The sequence below is a fragment of the Talpa europaea genome (assembly GCF_964194135.1).
Source record: "Talpa europaea genome assembly, chromosome: 2".
Lineage (NCBI taxonomy): Eukaryota > Metazoa > Chordata > Mammalia > Eulipotyphla > Talpidae > Talpa > Talpa europaea.
The window spans coordinates 86,461,735-86,482,201 of record NC_140068.1 but is presented as its reverse complement, the minus strand read 5'-3'; the positions used below and the strand labels follow the sequence as shown (position 1 = coordinate 86,482,201).

Here is a 20,467-nt window from a genome sequence, read left to right as displayed (position 1 = left end):
CTTTTCATTCATGTGCATATGAGCAATGCCTCAATTCCAAATTTCCAGTAGAGTCTACATCAGTAGTTCCCTTTGAACATCACCTAGAATAGTAAATTAAGCACTTAATTGCTTTATGACAGGCATACTAACAAGATTAAGAGCACAGAGAAAGATATGCTTACCACAAATTTAAAATCCATTAAAAAATAAACAAAGAAAAGCATGTCACCTTTTTGGGTAACAGTTGTTATAAACTAGCACTCTTGGCTCGAAAGGCTTAGAAAAAACAAACCTGAATATAAAAGGTAGGTTGGATTTTATGACAAAAAAGAGGAGTATATTTGTCTCCTAGTAGGTGGAGAAGGAAGACCATTTAAAAATGTGTAAGCCAAGACTCAGAAGACCAGTGAGACCATGATGTAGTAAGTACAGAATTTTTGAAATTTGAGCATAAGAAAACTATTCATAAATAGGATCAATTAATACAACAGTTCTATATACTACTCTCTCTGAAGCAAGTTTTAAAGAGTTTAGAATATCTTCACTGAATCTAATTGAATCAAAAGCTAACAAACTGATGTATGTTAATAAAAGGGTTATTAAAATTTCCTCACAGCTACTATCTACATCCTCGGAGCACACAAATATCTAACATAGTCCTACAAAAGAAAAAACTTTAAAAATATATGGAAAAAATAAAAAGTATATCAGCCAGGAAATTAAAAATTGAAGACATTCATTTTTCACTGGACATAATTCTTCAATTGATTTTTTGAGCATTATTTTGTTTTCTTGGCTCTCTCCAACCTTCCCAACTACGACTAAGTTGATAGTTGGAATACCAATGATGTAGTCACAGAGTTACTATGATATAAGAAGACACAGTTTTTCTCAACTTAAGTTTCATCACTTACCAGTACTGACCTATATAATATTCTCCAAGGTTTTTCCAAAGTCTATGATTCTGCCATGCTTACTATTATTCTGGATAGAAGATTATTTCCAATATTATTTTCAGGTCAGCATAAAGCCATCCACAGCAGACATCATGATATAATGCATTTTTTTCTCACTGAGACCCTACATAACCATAATCTTTCCCAACTCACGTCTTTAAGGAACCATAATAAACAATACAAATTTACAGACAGGAGCAAGGACTTCTACCATTTGATGGCTGAGGGTTTATATTTTCATTCAAAAATGCAATTTCTTCTTCCTGACTTTCACATAATATGCGCATTTCTATTGAATCTTTGACATCTATATTTTTACTTTGAGTCTCTGCTTTTGCAGTCATAGGTGTATCTTTAAGAATGCAATGACAAGGCAGTGATAAGAGTTAGAAAAGGCTGTGAAGGACCTCCCCTGGTGGTGCAGCAGTTGAGCTCTGGGATGCAAAGCTGCCTGCAGCCTCTGCAGCGCCGGTTCAATCCCCGGCTGCCGGGCGAGGGTACCACATGGCGCTCAGACCTCTCCTGCCGCGCCCACTGCTCCCCTCAGCAGTGTCTGTCTGTCTGGTTATTCTCCTCCCACTCTGGCTCTGGTGGATTCTCTCACTCTCCTGCACTTCTTATTCATGAAAATAGAAATTTTGAGATATTAAAAAGTTATATAAATATAAGTTATATAAATATGTTTACATATGTTTGCATGTGTGTATCTGCAAATATGTGTGTGTATATCCCCCTAAATAGCCTAACTATGTCTAATTTCTGGTTTTCACATTGAAGGCAGGGTCACACTGTAAAAATTAGAAAAAGTAAAATAAAAAGGTTACTAACATTATTAAATAATAAAATATTTCCCAAATCACCCTAACATAACAGTAGTTTAGTTGGCTCTGGATTCAGAAAGACCTGATAAAATCTCAGCTCCACCACCTAAGATCTGAATAACTGTGGAAAAGTCATTTAATTTCTGTAATACTTCAGTTCTTGATCTAGAATTTAAGAATACTATTACCTAAACTAACAGGGCTATTAAATAATGTATGGTGAAGTGCTAGTGTACACCTATTTAATAATGGTAGTAGTAATTCCTCCTGCTGAGACCCTTTGCATAGCCAAAATTCCTACATATCCTGTTTTCAGCCTAGAAGAACTTCCTCAAAGAGACTTTCTCTAAATTAAGTTAATGCATTCCCCTATTTTGTACTAACCTGTACATTTCCTTTCACAATTCTTATCACAATTTATAATTATTTATTTGTGCAAATGTATCCACAGTGCACAGCACACTAAATGTACTTAGTATATTACAACTAAATTTATGAATAAAGATGTTTACTTTTATGTCCACTTACACAATTATGTTTCTTTTTAATAATCAGAGGGATCCTGACTGTAAATGTTGACTGTAATATGAAATAGGGTACCTAAAGTTACATAAATAAAGTATTTCTGGGTCAACTGCACTAGGGGAAAAAAAGGGCATCAGTAGTACTTCAGTCTACCTCCACATATTTAAAGTCACAATGGTAGAATCACAATAACTCTCTGCATTTTGGAAAATCTCTAAAATACTCTAAAGTATGCCAAACAGGATATTTGTTAGCAATATAAGAAAGGCAACTAAATAATGATTGCTGAATATGAACATATACTGCCTAATCAATTCATGCTGTCACTGTTCTTGTATTAGAAGTAACCCCTTTAAAATCTACAAAAAGACCTTCCTTCAGAATAAAAATCAAATAAAACTGAAAGATGATTCAAAAACACAATTACTGCTTTCAAAGGTTTTATAAATCATAGGCCCAAGAAAATGATGTGAGCCAAAATGTATTTAAAAGTAACATTATCACTATGTATTAAGATAAACATACACAATAAAGTCAAAGGTTAATGGGGTTCTAGATTAATCTCCAGATACATATGGGTATTAGGTTAATCTCTATTTTAGATACACAATTGACAAAAAAGTAATCTGTTTTTTGGGTACATAATAAACTGCAACAAGATCACAGTAAGATTTAATGATATAGCAGGAATTCAGAAACCTAAATAAAGGACCAGGAAAAAGACTAATTAATACAAAGATGTAAAAATCAAAATCAACAAGCAACTATAAACCAGAGACACACTAGGGGGAGAGAGGGTGGGGAGTGAAGGATTAGGGTCAAAATAAGGGGGGGTGCAATTGTATGGGGAATGAAAAAAATAAAAGTCATTATTGGTAATGAGAATTATTAAAAAAAAAATTTAATGATAGGAAATTTGTAAACATGACACATCATTGAGTCAAATGTGGAAAAAGAAATACACATTTCACCTCAAAGATTATCTTTTCAATATTTGATAAAATTAAACTCACTTTTATTTTCTTTTTTAAAATCCAGGAATATAAACTACTTCCTCAAAGTGATTTAAACTATTTTAAGCCAAAAACCAACATCATATTTACTATGTAAAGCACTTCCATTAAAAAGCAGTGATAAAAGGTCTAATATCCTCACTCATAATTACTAATGTTCTGATTTGAAAGGGAAATAACCGTTATTTGTTGACAATAGAATTTTCTGCCTTGAAAGTGAGTCAAGTATCAACTAAAAATTTTAATTCAGTTGGTTAAATAAGTTTTTTAAATTATTTTTTAAAAATCACTACCAGGGCCTCCTCTGGGGCGCAGTGGTTGAGCGCTGGGTTGCGAAGCTGCCCGTGGCCTCTGCGGCGCCAGTTCGATCCCCAGCTGCTCCCCGGCCACCGGAGGAGGGTCCCACATGGCGCGCAGACCTCTCCTGCCGCCCGCTGCTCCCCTCAGCAGTGTACTTCCGTCCTTCTGCCTGCTCTGCTCCCCGCTCTGGCTCTGGTGAATTCTCTCACCCTCCCACACTTCTGACTGTACCCAGTGTATGTATAAACAAACAAACAAATTAATAAATAAAAACATGCCTCTATTAAAAAAAAATGTTTTAAAAATAAATAAATAAAGTTTATAAGGAAGCAAAATAAGCACCTGATGCAAAATATGAAACCATCTTTAAAAAGCTAGGAATAAAAGGGATGGCCAAATTAAGCAGTAATTTGGATTTCTATTCTGAACATAGAGTGAAGATATAACAGGTCACTCATTCCCCTGTTTCTAAACCTGTTTTATTTTGAAAACTTCTAACATCTTCTCAACCACAGCAACTCTCATGAAGATTGTCTTCCTATATAAGACTATCCCTCTATGACCACAACTTCCTACTCATCCTATTAAATTCAATGCCTATTACACTTAACAGGTGTAACAGGTACTATTAAACAGGAAAATTAAAGCAATCCCTGTATTCAAAAAAACTTACAGTGCGGAACAGAAGTAGATCAGTAAATAAATCCCTAATAAACTAGGGATTTATTTATCCCTAATAAACTAGCATAAAAAATATGCTTCAAGGTTGCCATAGCATACAGAAAGGCAATTAGCAAGACTGGACAGGCCAAAAAAAAGTCTTTCTGGAGGACCAGACATCTAAGTTGATTGTTTTATTTTCTGTTACAATTTCTATTCCTCCAGCTCTCTCTTTTTTTTTTAAGATTATTTATTTATGCATACAAGAACTGGGGTACAGACCAGAGATGCGGGGTTGGGGAAGTGAGAGGATTCATCAAAGAGAGTGGGGAACAGAACAGGTAGATTGACTGAAATACACTGCTGAGGGGAACAGAAGGAGAGACAGGAGAGGTCTGCAGCGCCTTGTGGGTCAGCAAACTGGCCAGGATCAAACTCATACTGCAGAGGCCGCGGATAGCTTCACAGTGCTGTGCTTAATCCCTTGAGCCTCCAGGGAAGGCCTTCCTCCAGCTCTCTTAATTACTACTTTTACTCTATTTAATTTTGTACTTCACTGAAATCTCCAATCGCTTCTCTTTCTCCCATCTTTCTATAAATTGATGAACTCTTTCATATTTTCAATTCCATCCCACTCCACAAGCCTAGGTTCAGTCATCAGAACCCCCAGCACCTCAAATTTTAATATTCTTCTGCTATGTCTTCCCTTCAAATCCCTAAATCAATCCAATCATCTTTTTTTTTCCAGGCTTACACCCAGCAGCTGAGTACAGCTACAGAAACTTATACAACCTTGCTGTCAGAGCCCTTACAAATACTATCTAATCTCAAATGACTCGTTGACAACTTAGGCAACGGAAAACATATTCCCAAGTAGTTTTCTCTCCCTAACCCCACTGTTGCCATTACAAACCTTCACCACTGTCTTCAAGCTTCCCTACCTCTCACCTTTACCAATCCCAGCCAATGGCCCTGCCTAATTTTCCAAAATGGTTTGAATGATAATTAGGCATAGGTGAAAATATTACTTTAGACTTTAATCAGCAAAAAAAAAGGCTTTTTGTGTACTGAACTAAGCAACCTAACTAAAATCCTGAAAATTGTTTGAGAAAACAAGCTCAGTCCTAAAGGACTTACAAATAAACTTTTACTTGCTATCTGACAATTTTAGTTATTAAAAAACAGCCAAAAATCAGAACCAAGAATAAGTAAACTCAACTCTCAAAATTAATATCAAGGGTGTACACCAAACATCAAGTAATTTTTCTCAGAAGAAAAAGTGTGACAGGCTTTTCCACCTTGTGAATTATATATGCAAATTAAATAATCTATCATAGACAAAGCACCATTCAAAAAAGAAGGGAGTTGAAACTGTCAGATATGGAACAATACACCAGCAAAAATAGCAGCTACTAAGAAGAGAGAAAACATAAAAACTCTACAAATCAATTCAAAAAGCAAAGCAAAGTAGGACTATGGAAGCAAAGTACACTTATGTCTTTCTAGTGCTCTGCAGTATCATTAACAGGGTAAGTGGACTGCAACACCTGATATTTACAATGACACTATAGTAAAATAAAAAGATTAAATTTTACATGGTATCCTTGTTTATAGGCCAAAATGTGTAAAATCTACTGTAGAAATATTTTCATTAAAATGATCAAAATAAGATCCATTTGATCACTTAAATTAGCTTTACATATTTATAAAATTGAATACATGAAATTATTCATTCTTATATATATATTGCATAGATGGCCCTTGTACATAATTCCAATAGTCAGAATAAGTTTTATATACCCATAAAAAAAATTAAACTGATCTTTTGTTTCCAATCATGCTCGCCATTCAAAACTAAGACAATAACTGCATGATTTAAAATTGAGGAGAAAATCTGGCCAATTTTACATACTGCAGGCATAACACAATTCCACATTCAAGCAAGAAAAACAAACATTAAAGAAAACCGAGTTCTTCAGAGTCTCTAATCATACATTAGTTAACCAACTCACTCATTAGTTTCTATCCTGTGTTGTAAACTTTTCAAATAAACTTTCTAAATGTAAAATTATTTCATTAATCAACTTTAAAAGTCAAATGAACTACACAGACCAATGTCCGAAATGTGAGTATACAGCAAAAAACATAAAAAAGAAAAGAAAAATTAAACTTTAATTTTTCACTTAAAATTTGTTTTGGAACTTGATAAAATGACTCTTAAAAATTCATCTGGAAGAATAAAAATAGGAAAAGAAGCAGAAATATTTCAAAAAGAAAAGTTATGTAGATGACCTTGAATGATAATACCAAATATTAAAACACATTAAGAAACTATAATAACTAAAGTAATGCAGTATTGGCAAAGGAACAGACAATTCAATGGAACAAAGAAGAAAACCCATAAATGATAATTGTCTGATAAAGGTAGCATTTCAATTCTGAGAGACAAGGAAGGCTTATATAATTTGTGGTGGTAAGACCACTGTCAAATGAATTTGAAGTATAACTATTTTAACTTAGACCTACCCTGACACCATACAACAAAACAATGGATTAAATATTAAACTATAGAAAAGTCTAAAATATAAGAAAGTACATGATGATATAAAAAAATTTAACACAGGACTTTCTGTCAAAGGTAGGATGAAAAGACTGATTTAACTGATTTATACACAGTAAGAATAAAGATTCAAATATTAAAAACAAGCACTACAAACTGTAAGGAAACCAAAAGATGGGGGACTGGAATAGGGTGACTGCCAAATATGATCACAAAGTTCAATGTCTTTAATGTATTAAAAGCATTTAACAAACCAATGGAAAAACAAGTACTCAGCAAAATTTTCTAGAATATGGGCATCCACAAATGAAATATAAATGGCCAAATATTTTCAAAGTTAGTAGTCAAAGAAAAACTAAAACAGCACAATGTTTTTACTGCTAAATATCAAAAAAAGATGAAGAGGGTGCTCTCTTAAACACTTATAGAGATATATAAATGAGTCAAAAAAGTTTTTAAACTTAAAAATTCTTCCACTAATTTTTTTTAATGTAAACCATAGGTATCAAGATGTCATTATGTCATTTTTAATAATAGGAAAAAACTAGAAACAATCAAATGGCTAAATAATAGGGTAGATACACAAATATGAAATACAGGGCCTCCCCGGTGGTGCAGCAGTTGAGCACTGGGTTGCGAAGCTGTCCACAGCTTCTGCAGCGCCAGTTTGATCCCCGGCCGCCAGGCGAGGGTCCCACATGGCGCCAGACCTCTCCAGCCATGTCCGCTGCTCCCCTCAGCAGTGTATTTCATCACTCTGCCTGTTCTGCTCTCCGCTCTGGCTCTGGTGAATTCTCTCACCCTCCCGCACTTCTGACTGTACTCAGTGCTTGTATAAATAAATAAATAAATCTTTAAAAAAAAAATAATGAAGTACAATAACATAAACCATTGTTCATAGTATATTGTGGGGGTTTGGGAGGCAGGATATTAAAAAAGCCCAGCAATAGTTAAAAATTACTATGACCTTAAAATTAAGTAACATACATACACACATCCCAAAATATAAGACTTTCTCTTAGTCAGGGATAATAGATAGCTTTTATTTTCTACTTTTTGCTTATCTGTGTGAAGATCTCAATACCTCTTCTGACTTAAGTAACTCATTTAAACATTGCCTCAGTTTCACTGAACAATAAAGGACTCCCTTTATATATTTAGGCTATAGAGTTCATGAAACAGTAACTCAACTATAAAACTCTAGAAAGATTAGAAATACGACATACATATACACGCCTCTGTGTGTTGCTATGCAGAGATCTCCAAAAGCAAGTACACAGAAGTACAAACAAGTGTCTACAGTATGGCACTCCATATGCAAAAAGAAAAATAAGAATATATTCACATGTACTTCCACATGGATAAAGAAATTCCAGAAGAATATACTGAAAATAACATTACTCAAAGAAACTAGGCAACAGGGACAGGAGAACTTTTTACTGTATAGATGCAACTATTTTTAAATGTGTAAATATATTACCAATTAAAAAACTAAGCTGGAATAATTCTTTCATAATAAAATATATATTTAAAATATATAAATAAAATATTTACATATAAATTTACATATATATACACACGAATGTTACATTACTCAGTATTTGCAAGGCATATTTGCATATATACTACTGTATATATATATACTGTATATATATATACTGTGGGATTATAACTCAGTCTTTATGAAAAGGTCATCAAATACCTTCAAGTAATTAGCGCTAATGAAATATAAGTGACATGCACAAAGACTGAGATGTATATATACTTTATATACATATATATAAAAAAAGAAGGGGGGATGGGAGAGGAATAGAAAGGAAGTTATTGAAAGAAAGCTCATTACAATGCATTTAAACACTGAAAAGTTACAAACAACCTAACATATTTAACAAGACTGTTGAAAAACATGGAATATAGACTAACTGCAGCTATAAAGGTAATGTACATTTATCAACATGGAAAGGGTCTGTATTACACAGTGATACAGACCCTTTCCATATGATAGAATGTATAACCAAGGTTATACAATAGCAGTTACAATTTAATTTTTTAATTTATTTTTCAATTTTTATAGGAATTGGAAAGACAAATACCAAAGCACTAACAGTGCTTTAAATTAGTGAATTTAAAGTATTCTTCATGATCTTTCACTATTTTGTGATTTTTTTTCTTTTCAGAATATAATATTGCCTTGTAGGGAAAGTCATGACATATTTTTCCTTTGAAATGCATCATGAGCGACCTCCCGAGTAGCCTATAGGTTGAGTCTCAGAGCTATAACCTCTGTGGCCTGTGTCTGATCCCCAACCAGGTAGCTAACCCACTCATAGCACAGCAGACCTCTCCTGTCTCTCTAGCGGTTCCCCTTAGTAGTGTACAGTAAATCCACCTGTTCTGCTCCCCGTTCTGTCTCTAGTGAATCCTCTCACTCCCTGCACCTCTGGTCTACATCGCAGTTCACACACACACACATACACACACACACACGCACGCACGCACGCACGCACGCACGCACTGTCCTGACTTTCCCAACAACCCAATACAAACTGGTTCTATAAGAATATATAAAAGACAAATCCCTTTGAATAAAATGTTGATGTAACAATTTCCCTACTCATAACATTTCCATATTGTGTTCTTTTTGAAGGGGGAGGGTTGGGGAGGAGAGAGTATTTTGTTCTAAACATAAAATCCACCAATGCAGAAGTGAACCTATATACTGTCGCTCCAAATCTACAATCCCTTCCATTGTATCATGCTACTTTTAATCACTCACTTATATATAGCATTTTTCCTTTAAAATGTTTGTTTTGTTACAAATCCCAGAGAAGTAACATTTTACTGTATATTAAAAGCAAAGACTATCTCTGTTGATATTCTTCTAAAGAATTAGAGAGGTATAAAAGATACAGTTAAAATCAAATCTAGGCTGGAAGAGGTAAAATGAAAAACACAGTCAGTACTTGACTTAGAAATAGATTGTACGCCAAGTTGGACTGTCTGGATGTAATCCCACATAAAAATTATGGCATTTCTGTTATATGAATAAGTATTAATTTATTGCTAGGTTCCCCAAAAAATCTAATTTAACCCATACTTGAAAAAAACATATTAGTAGTATATTGCTATCTTTATTAAACATATATTATTAAGCAATGTAATGCTGGAATAGAAAGCAAGCCATGAAAAGACTAGCAACACTCTACCAGTCATGATACGGTCACATCATGGTTCTCTAAAGACAGAGCAGTTTATGAAAAATAAAGGAGGAGAACAGCAGCCAAAGATGACAGATTAAGGATTAGTTTTCACTACTCTTTCCTAGAAAACTAGTTTTGTGACTTCTATTAAGTCCTGGGAAAAAAGTGGCAGTTTAAAAAACTCATGACCATAATAATACTTTTTAAAAGGCAATATGGTGTTCTACTTAAGATTACAAAACGTCCATGCAGAGAAGTCAAAAAAGAATCATTTGCAAAGGTATAATCATACCAATACACATTTTTGATGTATTTTAGCATTTTATAAAAATATACACACAATATTAATACACATGTTATCATGTTAAAATACAGCACTAGATTAGTCAATTCCTTTGGATATAATGTAAAACTACTTATCTGTCTCACATCACATCTAAAGAGAATCAGAACAGTACTTGGGCACACTTGAAAACACTCACAGAGCCCCTAAACTCAAAAAATAGTGAAAAATGCATACAATAAAAATGTATTCATCTTTTCTAAAATTACACCTTTTAATTTTAGGAGTAGTTTACATTCTATATCAGCATATGTTATTGTAAGTTGTAAGATGGGAACAAACACATAATCATAGATATCAAATTTTAATTTCCTATCCAAAATTACTAACCACTTTCCGATATATATGCAATGCTGAAAAAGCATTGCCAATTTTGAACTTGGTACATTTAAACCTTAAAAGTTTTCAAATCTTACATTAAAAATAAAAACAATGAACTGATAAAATATTATTTAACATACAGATAACTTTATAGCTACTAGAAATTTTGCAAATCTAGCTACATAAAAATGGGTGCAGAAAACTTGACATGATATTCAATCATACACAGGCATGATAATGAAGAACAACACAGTACAGTCACAGCTACAATCACAGGATTTCTACAAAGACTAAATATGTTATGCAAATTCACAGAAAATATTTTTAAGAAACATACTTCAAAGTTATTGAGACCGTCTGCACAAAAAGTATTAAACCTCCCAATCAAATTAGACCTGCCAAAGTAAAAAAAGTTAACATCCACAAATCCTTAAAGAGCTATGGGACAATGACAACCAAATCAAAGAGGAAGAAAAAAACAGTAAACTGATGAAAGTGTTAAAATAACAGAACATGAAAATCTATTTCTTCAATTTCAAAAAAGTGTAATTCTGAAATTAACTATTTTATATACAATTTATATTTTCTATTATTTCTTCTGTCTTGTCCAATATGGTAGCCACTTGCTACACGTGACTAATTAAATTTAAATTCATTAAAATAAAATTTAAAATTCAGTCACTCAGTTGCCTAGCTCAATTTAATGTGCTTCTACCATACTGGCAAACACAGATACAGATCTTTCCATTACTGAAAAAATTTCTACTCAACAACATGCAAACAAATCACCTTTTCTCTATGAATTCCTCCAATAAAACTGTAAACATTTCTCTTTGTATTTGGAAATACTTTTTAATAAACTTCCTAATAATTCTTAACATTCTTAATTCTTTATAAGTTTTAACAAACAATTTTTTAATTTGTTTTTATTGTTGTTGACATACCATTATTTTATATCTTTGTTATTGTTTGGACAGAATGGGATCTCCTTCCCCACAGGTAAAGTCACTGTAGCTCTTCCACCACCAGCACCCACAATCTCCACCTTATAGTCTTAATTATTAATATACTGATGATAATTTTTTTAATGACAAAGACAAAAGGGCAGTATTTTCTGCGTGCCAGGAGTACTAAGTGCTTTATTTCAATAGCTCATTTAAAGTTTAACTGCATATAAATCCTGTGAGGAAGACACAAGTCCACAATTCCTTTTTGAAAGATGTATTTCAAAATTCAAAAGTTTTTAGATTTTAAAAAGTTAAGATTATATATATAAACCACATGCTACATAGCATGCTGAGCAGGGTGTAGGAGAAGCACTCAGGAACAAAATGGAATATATGAATATTCACACAAAAGACAATAAATACTGCTCATCAGTTAGGTCCTGTTTTCGCCATCAACATAGTTTCAAACAGGTATTTCTATTCTCCACTGTGATCATTTGCAAATACCCTGCAATTCAGAATGCTAAATCTATGAATTTTTACATGTACCCCGCCCACCAACCCCAAGTAACTGATTATCATCACAGAATTCTCAAATAACTTCCTCTCAAACATTCACTTCTTAGAGTAAGTAAAATGTTTTTCCCCTGGCAATTATGCATTTCCTATCCTAAAATGAAAGGTCTAGTTATTTTCTTTTCATGAAAGAAATGATAAGAATATTTAAGCACAAATTCAAAACTGTATTTTGTTGTTTATAAAATGGCACATTTTTTCAATACAGACACTTAATTCAGTTGGCTCTTGCTATTCAAACATTTCCTTATTTCATTTCTGAAAGGACAAAAAGTATAACCAATTTCTAGTTATACAGCACTTTTATGTTCTCAATCACTTCTCACATGTATCCTCACTTTCAGGAAATATTGTAACCAATTTTATAATTTGAAAATCTTCCCCATTATTATGATGTTTATAAATCATTATATATCTTAAAATATTCCAAATAGATGCATTCCACAAAGGTATAATTCTGTTTGTCCACATATTTCAGTGTTACTTAAATATCAGGAGTTAAAATGTTATTTAATACTGATAAACATAAATGCAAAACGAATATTTTAATAGTCAAGAGCAATGATGTGGCCATGTTTATATCCAAAATTATGAAATACCACATTTATGAACAAACAATAAGGAGTTTATATGTATATAATTGATGAAAAATTGTATTTCCTCTTGGTTACTGATATGCTCCTGTTTAAAAAGATTTGGTGCTTATAAGGTATAAGAAACCAAAATAAATGTAATAGCAATATGAAAATTAAAATAACCTATTATTTTCTATAAAAATTAAACCTCACTACTAATAAATAATGAAATGAACAATTATTTAGCTTTCACATTATTAATTACAATACACACGTCACACGTAAACTAATAGCTCATTTGTAAACTAAATTTATAAGTCACAATAAAAGTTTTATTGAAAGAAATGTAGTTTAGCACAACTACCAAAAGCATGAACTCTGGAGTCAGATTTACTGGTTTAAATCCACGTCTTGCCTTTACTACAAGGGCATCTAGGGTAAGTTACTAGCCTTAGTGTCTCAATTTTCTCATCTATGAAAGTGGAGTAACAGCATTTACCTCATAGGGGTTTGTGAGGATTAAATGAAATGAATGTAGAAGTACTCAGGAGAGTGTCTGGCACACAGTATGCTCTACACAAGCTTGACTACTATCACTGCCATTATTAAAGCATCACTGAAGTTGTAATATTTAACCTTAAAGAATTTCTTTTCCCTCCAGTTTCCTAAAAAATTTAAATGATCTAGGGAAACTCAGTATTTATGTTAGTTTAATAATTATGTATTAATAATTCATATATATTTGCATATTACAACTCTTCAAAGTTTAAGGATAAAATGGAAACATATTGTATCACAGCTCATAACCTCATTATAATAATAGCCAAATGATACCATTCCACCTATACAAATATGCCCTAGTATAGTACAGCAAGGAATAAATGAAGTAAATGTTATGCATACCAAAAATTTCCAAGAGGAAAAACAAATCTCACTGAGAAAATTACTCAGAATAATTTGCATATAACAAATTTGAGGTGTTCATAAATACTTAATGGGCATACCAAGAGGTAGTCAGAAGTACAGACCCAAAGTTAGGATATTTACCCTCAGTTTTTCAATCTTTCCTTTTGTACTACACCATGCAATTTTTCATATCTTATTACATGACAATTATTGGTCTCCACAACCCTTCTCTCTTGCTAGACTATCTCAAAGCCATTTAGGTCACGCCAGGACTCAATAAATGCTTCTTTTAAAAAATGCAAAACTTGCAAAACTATGTAAGTAAAAGAGTAAATTTTGCTTTCTCAGAAAACTGATGCTAAAAAATGTCTTCAATGTGTGGTCTTTAAATAAGAAAGAAATTTTCATTTGGAAGAACTCTTACAAAATGTAAGTAACATGCAAACAAAATATTTTTTACATTTGGTCACTTGAGACTTACTAAATGTTACCAAGTAAAGAAACCTGGCCTTATCACCATACCTATAAACCTGAAAAAGTACAGCACAACAAGGGAAAAATATATAAATGAGTAAAATAAGAAAAAGAAAGCCCAATTAAGACTCAAAGTACACTGAAACTGAAGAAGTTTGTTAAAATATCTGCAAGCAGACTGAAAATATTTACTGTCTTGTTTACAGGCTACTTAAACTCAAGAACTTAAAAATGAGAAATCTTTGGATCCTTCCACTACTATTCATTCAAAGTGCTGTACTGTGCAAAGGAAGATATAGCTAGTGTGCTCAGTTAAATGCACTATGGGAAAGCCCATACCAACCACTAGCAATTGTTCATCTATTAATTTTTTAACTTTGAAATTTATAGAATTACTTCCTAAAGAATACTTCACTGGTAGTATTTACCACCCAAGCTTAAAATACAGCAAATTCTATCCAGGTTCTAGTAGGACAGACTGGCTGCCAGTTCTATATTTAATTAGCAGACCATGACAATTTCACATGCTTGACAACTAGACACCTTTCAGTGAAACCTTTCCCAGAAAATACAACAATAATGATAATTATTTAGAGGGCAGGGAACCAAGAGAAAAACTCCTTAGTGGCAATGAGTCTGGAAGAAAGTTGCACCAGAGGATTGAAAAGCAGCAATATAGTTTAGAAGAACTGTAAAACCTCAGGGGGAAAAAGTAGGGATTAACAGAACAAATTCCTACAACACAAAATAAAACACAGAAACTCAAGTCTGCAGTTCCTTATTTGAAATCACATTAGCAAGGATCAAAGATATATTTAGTCTAATTATTTTATAGGCTATATATTGTTTAAGCCTACCAAAGCCCAAAACCTTATATATCAATAGAAAATATTGACAAATTAAAGATTCCCCCAATTTTGACCTTTTTTTCCTATGGAACAACTATTCTATGAAGCAATACATAAGGGGAAAAAGTAACTTCAGACCATAAGTAATAAATAAAACTATTAGGAGTGGCATCTGCATGAGGTTTGAAATAGAAGTAAAACATACATTTCTTGCAAAATTGGAGCCAACAATAACTTTTGCATTCTGTATCCAACTTAAGCACACATTAGCTGGGAAGATGTTTGCAAAAGTATTTTATAAAGTGCTGAATTTAGCTTTTATTTTTTTTCTCAGTTTACTTAAGTGTCCTGCTACCCATCAAATGCAATATAAGATCCTCTACTAAGTATAAAAGGCAAAAATACCACTTTCCTCTTTAGAACGCTATTATTTCCATTGATCCGCGGTCATCTAACTTTTTCTACAACATGAAAATAAGTATTTTCTGTACTTCCATATATTATTTTCAGCTTTATTAGTCATATGATCTCTGTCACAAATACTCAACTCTATTATGTAACATGAAAGCAAAGGCAGATAACAGATAAATGAATGAGTGTGGCAGAGGTCCAATAAAACCTCATTTTCAAAAACATGGGCCCCATGGCTGTCGTCTGCTGACCGCTGCTAAAGAACATGTTGTTTTAGCTATTAACAGTATTGTTTAAATACACAATACTGAAATATTATGTCTGGGATATTCTTTAAATTATTTCCTTTTTAAAAAAGTTGAGTAGGGAGAAAAGTTAAATAAGACTGGCAAAGCACACTTATTGTTAAAACTAGATAGTGGATGCATGGGGTTGGGTGTATTATTCACTATAATTTTATGAGTTGAAATTTTGAAAAGTAAAAACTTTTTAATATGCAAAAGTAAATCAAAGAATGGCCTCTACAGAAAAATGAATATTCTCACCTTATAAACCTTCTACAGCACACGTAATTCATTTAAACATAACTATTGTAATATAAGAGATTCTTAACATAAAGCCACAGACAAATAATGAAAAAACTTAAATATACAAAAGTATACATAGGCATAAACCCTTTGTAAAATTTTCCACATAGCTCCTAAATTCATATATTTATTCACGTATCTAACAAAACATGTTACCAATTTTTGGTTTAAGAATACAATTATTTTATAGGCCATATATTGTTTAAGCTAACATTTAATGTTTATAATTAATTAAATGAATTAACAATTTTTACTTTATACTCAAGTAATAAATATTAATAGATATAATCCACATAAATACTGTTTTAAATTTTCAATAATTAAATGTAAAGGGACCTGAAACCAAAATGTTTAAGAAGCTATGACCTAAATGTTTTCAATGTTAATTAAAGTGTTACGTATATGCTCATTTTTCCTTTGAACAAAAATCACCACAGTGGAATTAATCCACTGTGACAATTATCTACATACAGCCACACGAGGATAAATAAGCCTTCAACAGAAACATTATTTTAAAACTGTCTGATAAGTCATGAATAATATACCACAGGGAAAGAAGTCTCTGTATTATCCCCCTTATGCAGATATTTACCTGTTTAACCAATAATAAAGTAAAATGAGTAGTGCCAGCAGACATACCTAATAAATATGTTACTGCCCATCTATTCAAAATATGAAGTCTCATTCAAATAAGAAGCCAAAAAATCAAGTTGAAGTGAGTCTTAGGAAAGCAAATCTTAACGACTGCACAATTTCTCAAAAACTGTTTTCTAAATGTCCTAAATTGTTTCTCAACATCATGAAATAGCAGTGATTTCAAGTGTTATAAAAACTAAAAACTAAATTACACTCATAGAATTATGACATTTGAGAAGTGAACTCTGTGAAAACATGTCCACTACCCAAGAATACAGGTAATCTCAACATTTTCTAAATCTAAAACTAAAATAGTAATAGTTCATAACAGATTTGGGCAGATAATTAGAGCAAAAATGTTTACAAGATGGTTCATTATATCATTCACAAAGATGAATCAATTCTTATTTTTTAAATATACCAAAATGTGTAAGCAATTCTGCCTCTTCTGCAGATGGCTCCTGAAAATGTAATCAACTGTTTCATTTTTACTTGATTAGCACAAATTTCCAAGTGAAGTCTTATAACTTGTTATTTCTACTGCCTGTTATCAACATAAGTAAACTTAGTAGGTAAGCAAGATGCAGAGACATACTTACATCATACTCTGTAATTCTGCTGCAAAGCTTATAGACTTCCCTGTACTTCTTCCGCTACTTGAAGTGGCAGTAGACATTGGGCTGGCTGCAGTATTATTCATCTAAATAAAAAGGTGAAAAAAGTTTACAAAATGTATTTAACTGTAATTAAATGCATGAAAAAAGAAGCAATTACTTCAAGAAAGTACAGAAAAATTTTAAATTTCTGATTTATTTTATATAAATTTGTTCAACTTAATGTTCTTCACTAAATGAAACACTAAAAATGAAAAAAACTGCTTAATCAAGCATAGTATCAAAAAAGTACTCAGATAAACACTCCAGTACATGTTTTTTAATAAATAATAAAAGAAAAATAGAGTATTTTTATAGAGCACAGGGCACAGAATGTGTTCCAAGTGTCCTAAGGTTCACTGGTAATAATTTGGGGAGAGCCAATTGGTCCTTGGGAGCAAATACCTCCCCCAGCCCTCAGGTCCATCTAGAATACCAGAACAAGTCTGATGTTTCTCAAGTGCTATTTCATTTTTAAGAAAGAATCCACAGGTATAAGATACAAGGTGAATTTCCATTTGAATCAAAGTGTAAAATACAAATAAGACAAAGTCAATCTGTACATCACAAGTAAACACAGTGATATTTTACAATCTTACGGTTAAGTAACTCATCAATGTAAAATGTTTCCCCAATAAAATAAAGCTGATGTTCAATAAATACTAGCTGTTAGTTTCTGTTTATGTAAACTTTGCAATGCTATAATTTTCTTTGAAACAGAAATATTGTGCAGTGTAGAGAAGAATTAACAAATTTAGAATATGATACAGCAATACTGAGAACTTACTGTAAGTATATTAAGCTAGTTAAGAGTCAGACTTGCTAAGTTTAAATCCCAACCCTCTTTTCTAGAAATTTTGGGAAAATTACTTTTGTGCTTCATTTTCCTCATTTATAAAATGGGACTATAATTCCACCTTCTTAGGGTTATTGTGAGAATTTAATGAACTAATTATGTGCAAAGCATCAGACCATCTAAGCACAGAATAAGCACATAATTAATGTTAGCTGTTATTATAAATAGAGGCCTTAAAAGTTCTTCCTTTTGTGATCTCCTTTAAAAAATTTTATGACAAATTTAAGACTACCTTTTTCCACAATCAAAAAAGCTTAAGAAACATGAACATTTTCACTGCAAAGCCTCAATGTAATTCAACAAATATTAGCTTCCTTGTAAGTTTTATTTTCACCATTGTCATCACTCTTGTCACCTGTAACCCCAGTTCAAAATCTCAATCATTATCTCTAACTCCTTTTACTCACGCTGTAATTTATAAGAAGTCAAATAAATATTGCTCTGTTTATGTAATATTTTCCCCATCATGTTCTACTGTCATGGCCCTATCTTAGCTCTACTTGTACCTTCTCTCTTTCCATCTCTGTTCTCCACATTGCTGCCAAATTATTCTCCTTAAACATCTCTCTAACCTGACTACTCCTTTGGGCAATAGAAGCTAAAATTATAAAAGAAACCTGAACCAAGGTCATTTACCTAGAGCAGAAATGAAAAGCTAGGTCACATGAAAGGCGGCTGAAAAAAAAATACTACAAACTACTTCCTAAGATAGCTCATAGCTTGAAACTTCAGAGAAGAAAACATGACAAAGATGATAACAAGCAGCACAATTAAAAAAAAAGGTTAGATCTGGAAGATCCCAATATCCCTCTGTAGCAGATAAGCCCTGTCTAGTCTGAGGGCTGGTCCCTAGGAACAGGCCCAAACCACTAGGCAAAATGCAAAAGCAGAGAAAAAGATGGAAAAGAAAACTATTCCAACAAAAATGAGCTTGAAAACCAAAATTCTAAAACACACCAAAACACTAATGTTATGAAAGACTATCATTTTTTTAAGCATAAATGTATCCTATCTTTTTTCACAAATAATTTTCAAATAAGTTTTTTTTTTCCTATAACTGGAAAAGAACTATTATCTCCGAAACTCAGATTTAAAAAAAAAAAAAAAATCACTTCATCAGTCCAAGACTAGGGGAAAACAGACACAAAACCAAAAACTTGCAGAGTTTTACAGAACCAGGATATAACAATACAGAAGCATGGATTTCTCAAGACCTTAGAAAAATGTTTCCCTATTATCCCTATAGAAGACTAACAGTGATATGATATCCTGGAGGAAATGTTAAACTCAAAGATTATGTATTAACCCCAGCCTCCAAGAAGAGTCATGATTTCAGTTGCCTCACTTCAAATTTGAAGAAATGCCACTCTGTGATTATCATGTAGCTAGATATCCTGAGACACTGCTAGAGAAATCTGCCCTTTTCATTTTGCAAATCCAATCACGCCATTTAAAAGCACTTTGAAGAAAAAACATTTCAGAAAGTAAATTCATATTAAAACACCAGTTTTCTCTGGTTGTCCCCTATTGCAAATGTTTCACATCAAGAGTATTTACTGAAAGAGGTAAAAAGGCCCAAATTCTACTTTATTATAACCACGATCATCCTTTCAGTCAATAAGTCATCCTTATTTAATTTTTAAATCAAACAGGTGAGTAACATTTTTCTTGACATGATGAGCCAACAGCTCATTAGAATCTTTAAAATAATTATTTCCCATACCAAATTTTGCTTGATGATTTAGATAATTAACTTCTTTAGACATTAACTTCTTACACATCAAAGTCCGATCATTCCAATGCTTTATTTCCTTTCTCCCATTTTTTTGAAAGTCAGTTAAAAGCAGAAGCACTCAAGTCAATTTTCTCTAATAAATACAGTTAACATGGAACTGAAAACCTACTGTAATCTTCTCAATGGGTTAATGTCCTACAGTTGTTTTAGCTTTCAATTGAAATGCAGCTGTTTGCCATATTTTACAAAATGAATTCAGATGTGCAGATGGAGACCTAAATTATTTCAACATGCCACAGTTTAAATGTGAACCCAATGAGTAAGTTCATTTCTGATTAATACTATTTAAGCCAGATCATTAAGCCAATAACAAATACTATGTCACACCTGTAAAATTCTGTTCCAAAGAAAATTTAACATTTTTTCATTTAAAACAATGGAATTTGAGAATACACCCCTTTCCTCAGAAAACACTGCAACAAGAAAAAAAAGTTTTAACTGTAAATTTATACATCACAAATGTGAATTAAACAAAAATATAATGAATATATTACTAGGTTTCTATACAGAGCTCCTAATTTT

General features: G+C 32.3%; 2 protein-coding genes across 5 annotated transcripts in view; one reads left to right on the top strand and one right to left on the bottom strand.

The window, feature by feature from the left end:
• SUPT3H (SPT3 homolog, SAGA and STAGA complex component) overlaps positions 1-17,341 on the bottom strand; it is a gene marked incomplete at its 5' end in the record, with an annotated part of 404,664 nt that extends 387,323 nt beyond the window's left edge. For all 3 annotated transcript variants that reach the window (XM_084227837.1, XM_084227838.1, XM_084227839.1), the window contains one exon: positions 17,241-17,341. In XM_084227837.1, coding sequence (XP_084083963.1) covers positions 17,241-17,341 — 101 coding nt within the window. The remainder of the gene's footprint in view (positions 1-17,240) is intronic.
• Positions 1-20,467, top strand: part of RUNX2 (RUNX family transcription factor 2) — a gene marked incomplete at both ends in the record, with an annotated part of 210,434 nt that overhangs the window by 15,723 nt on the left and 174,244 nt on the right. The gene's annotated exons all lie outside the window — the stretch shown is intronic.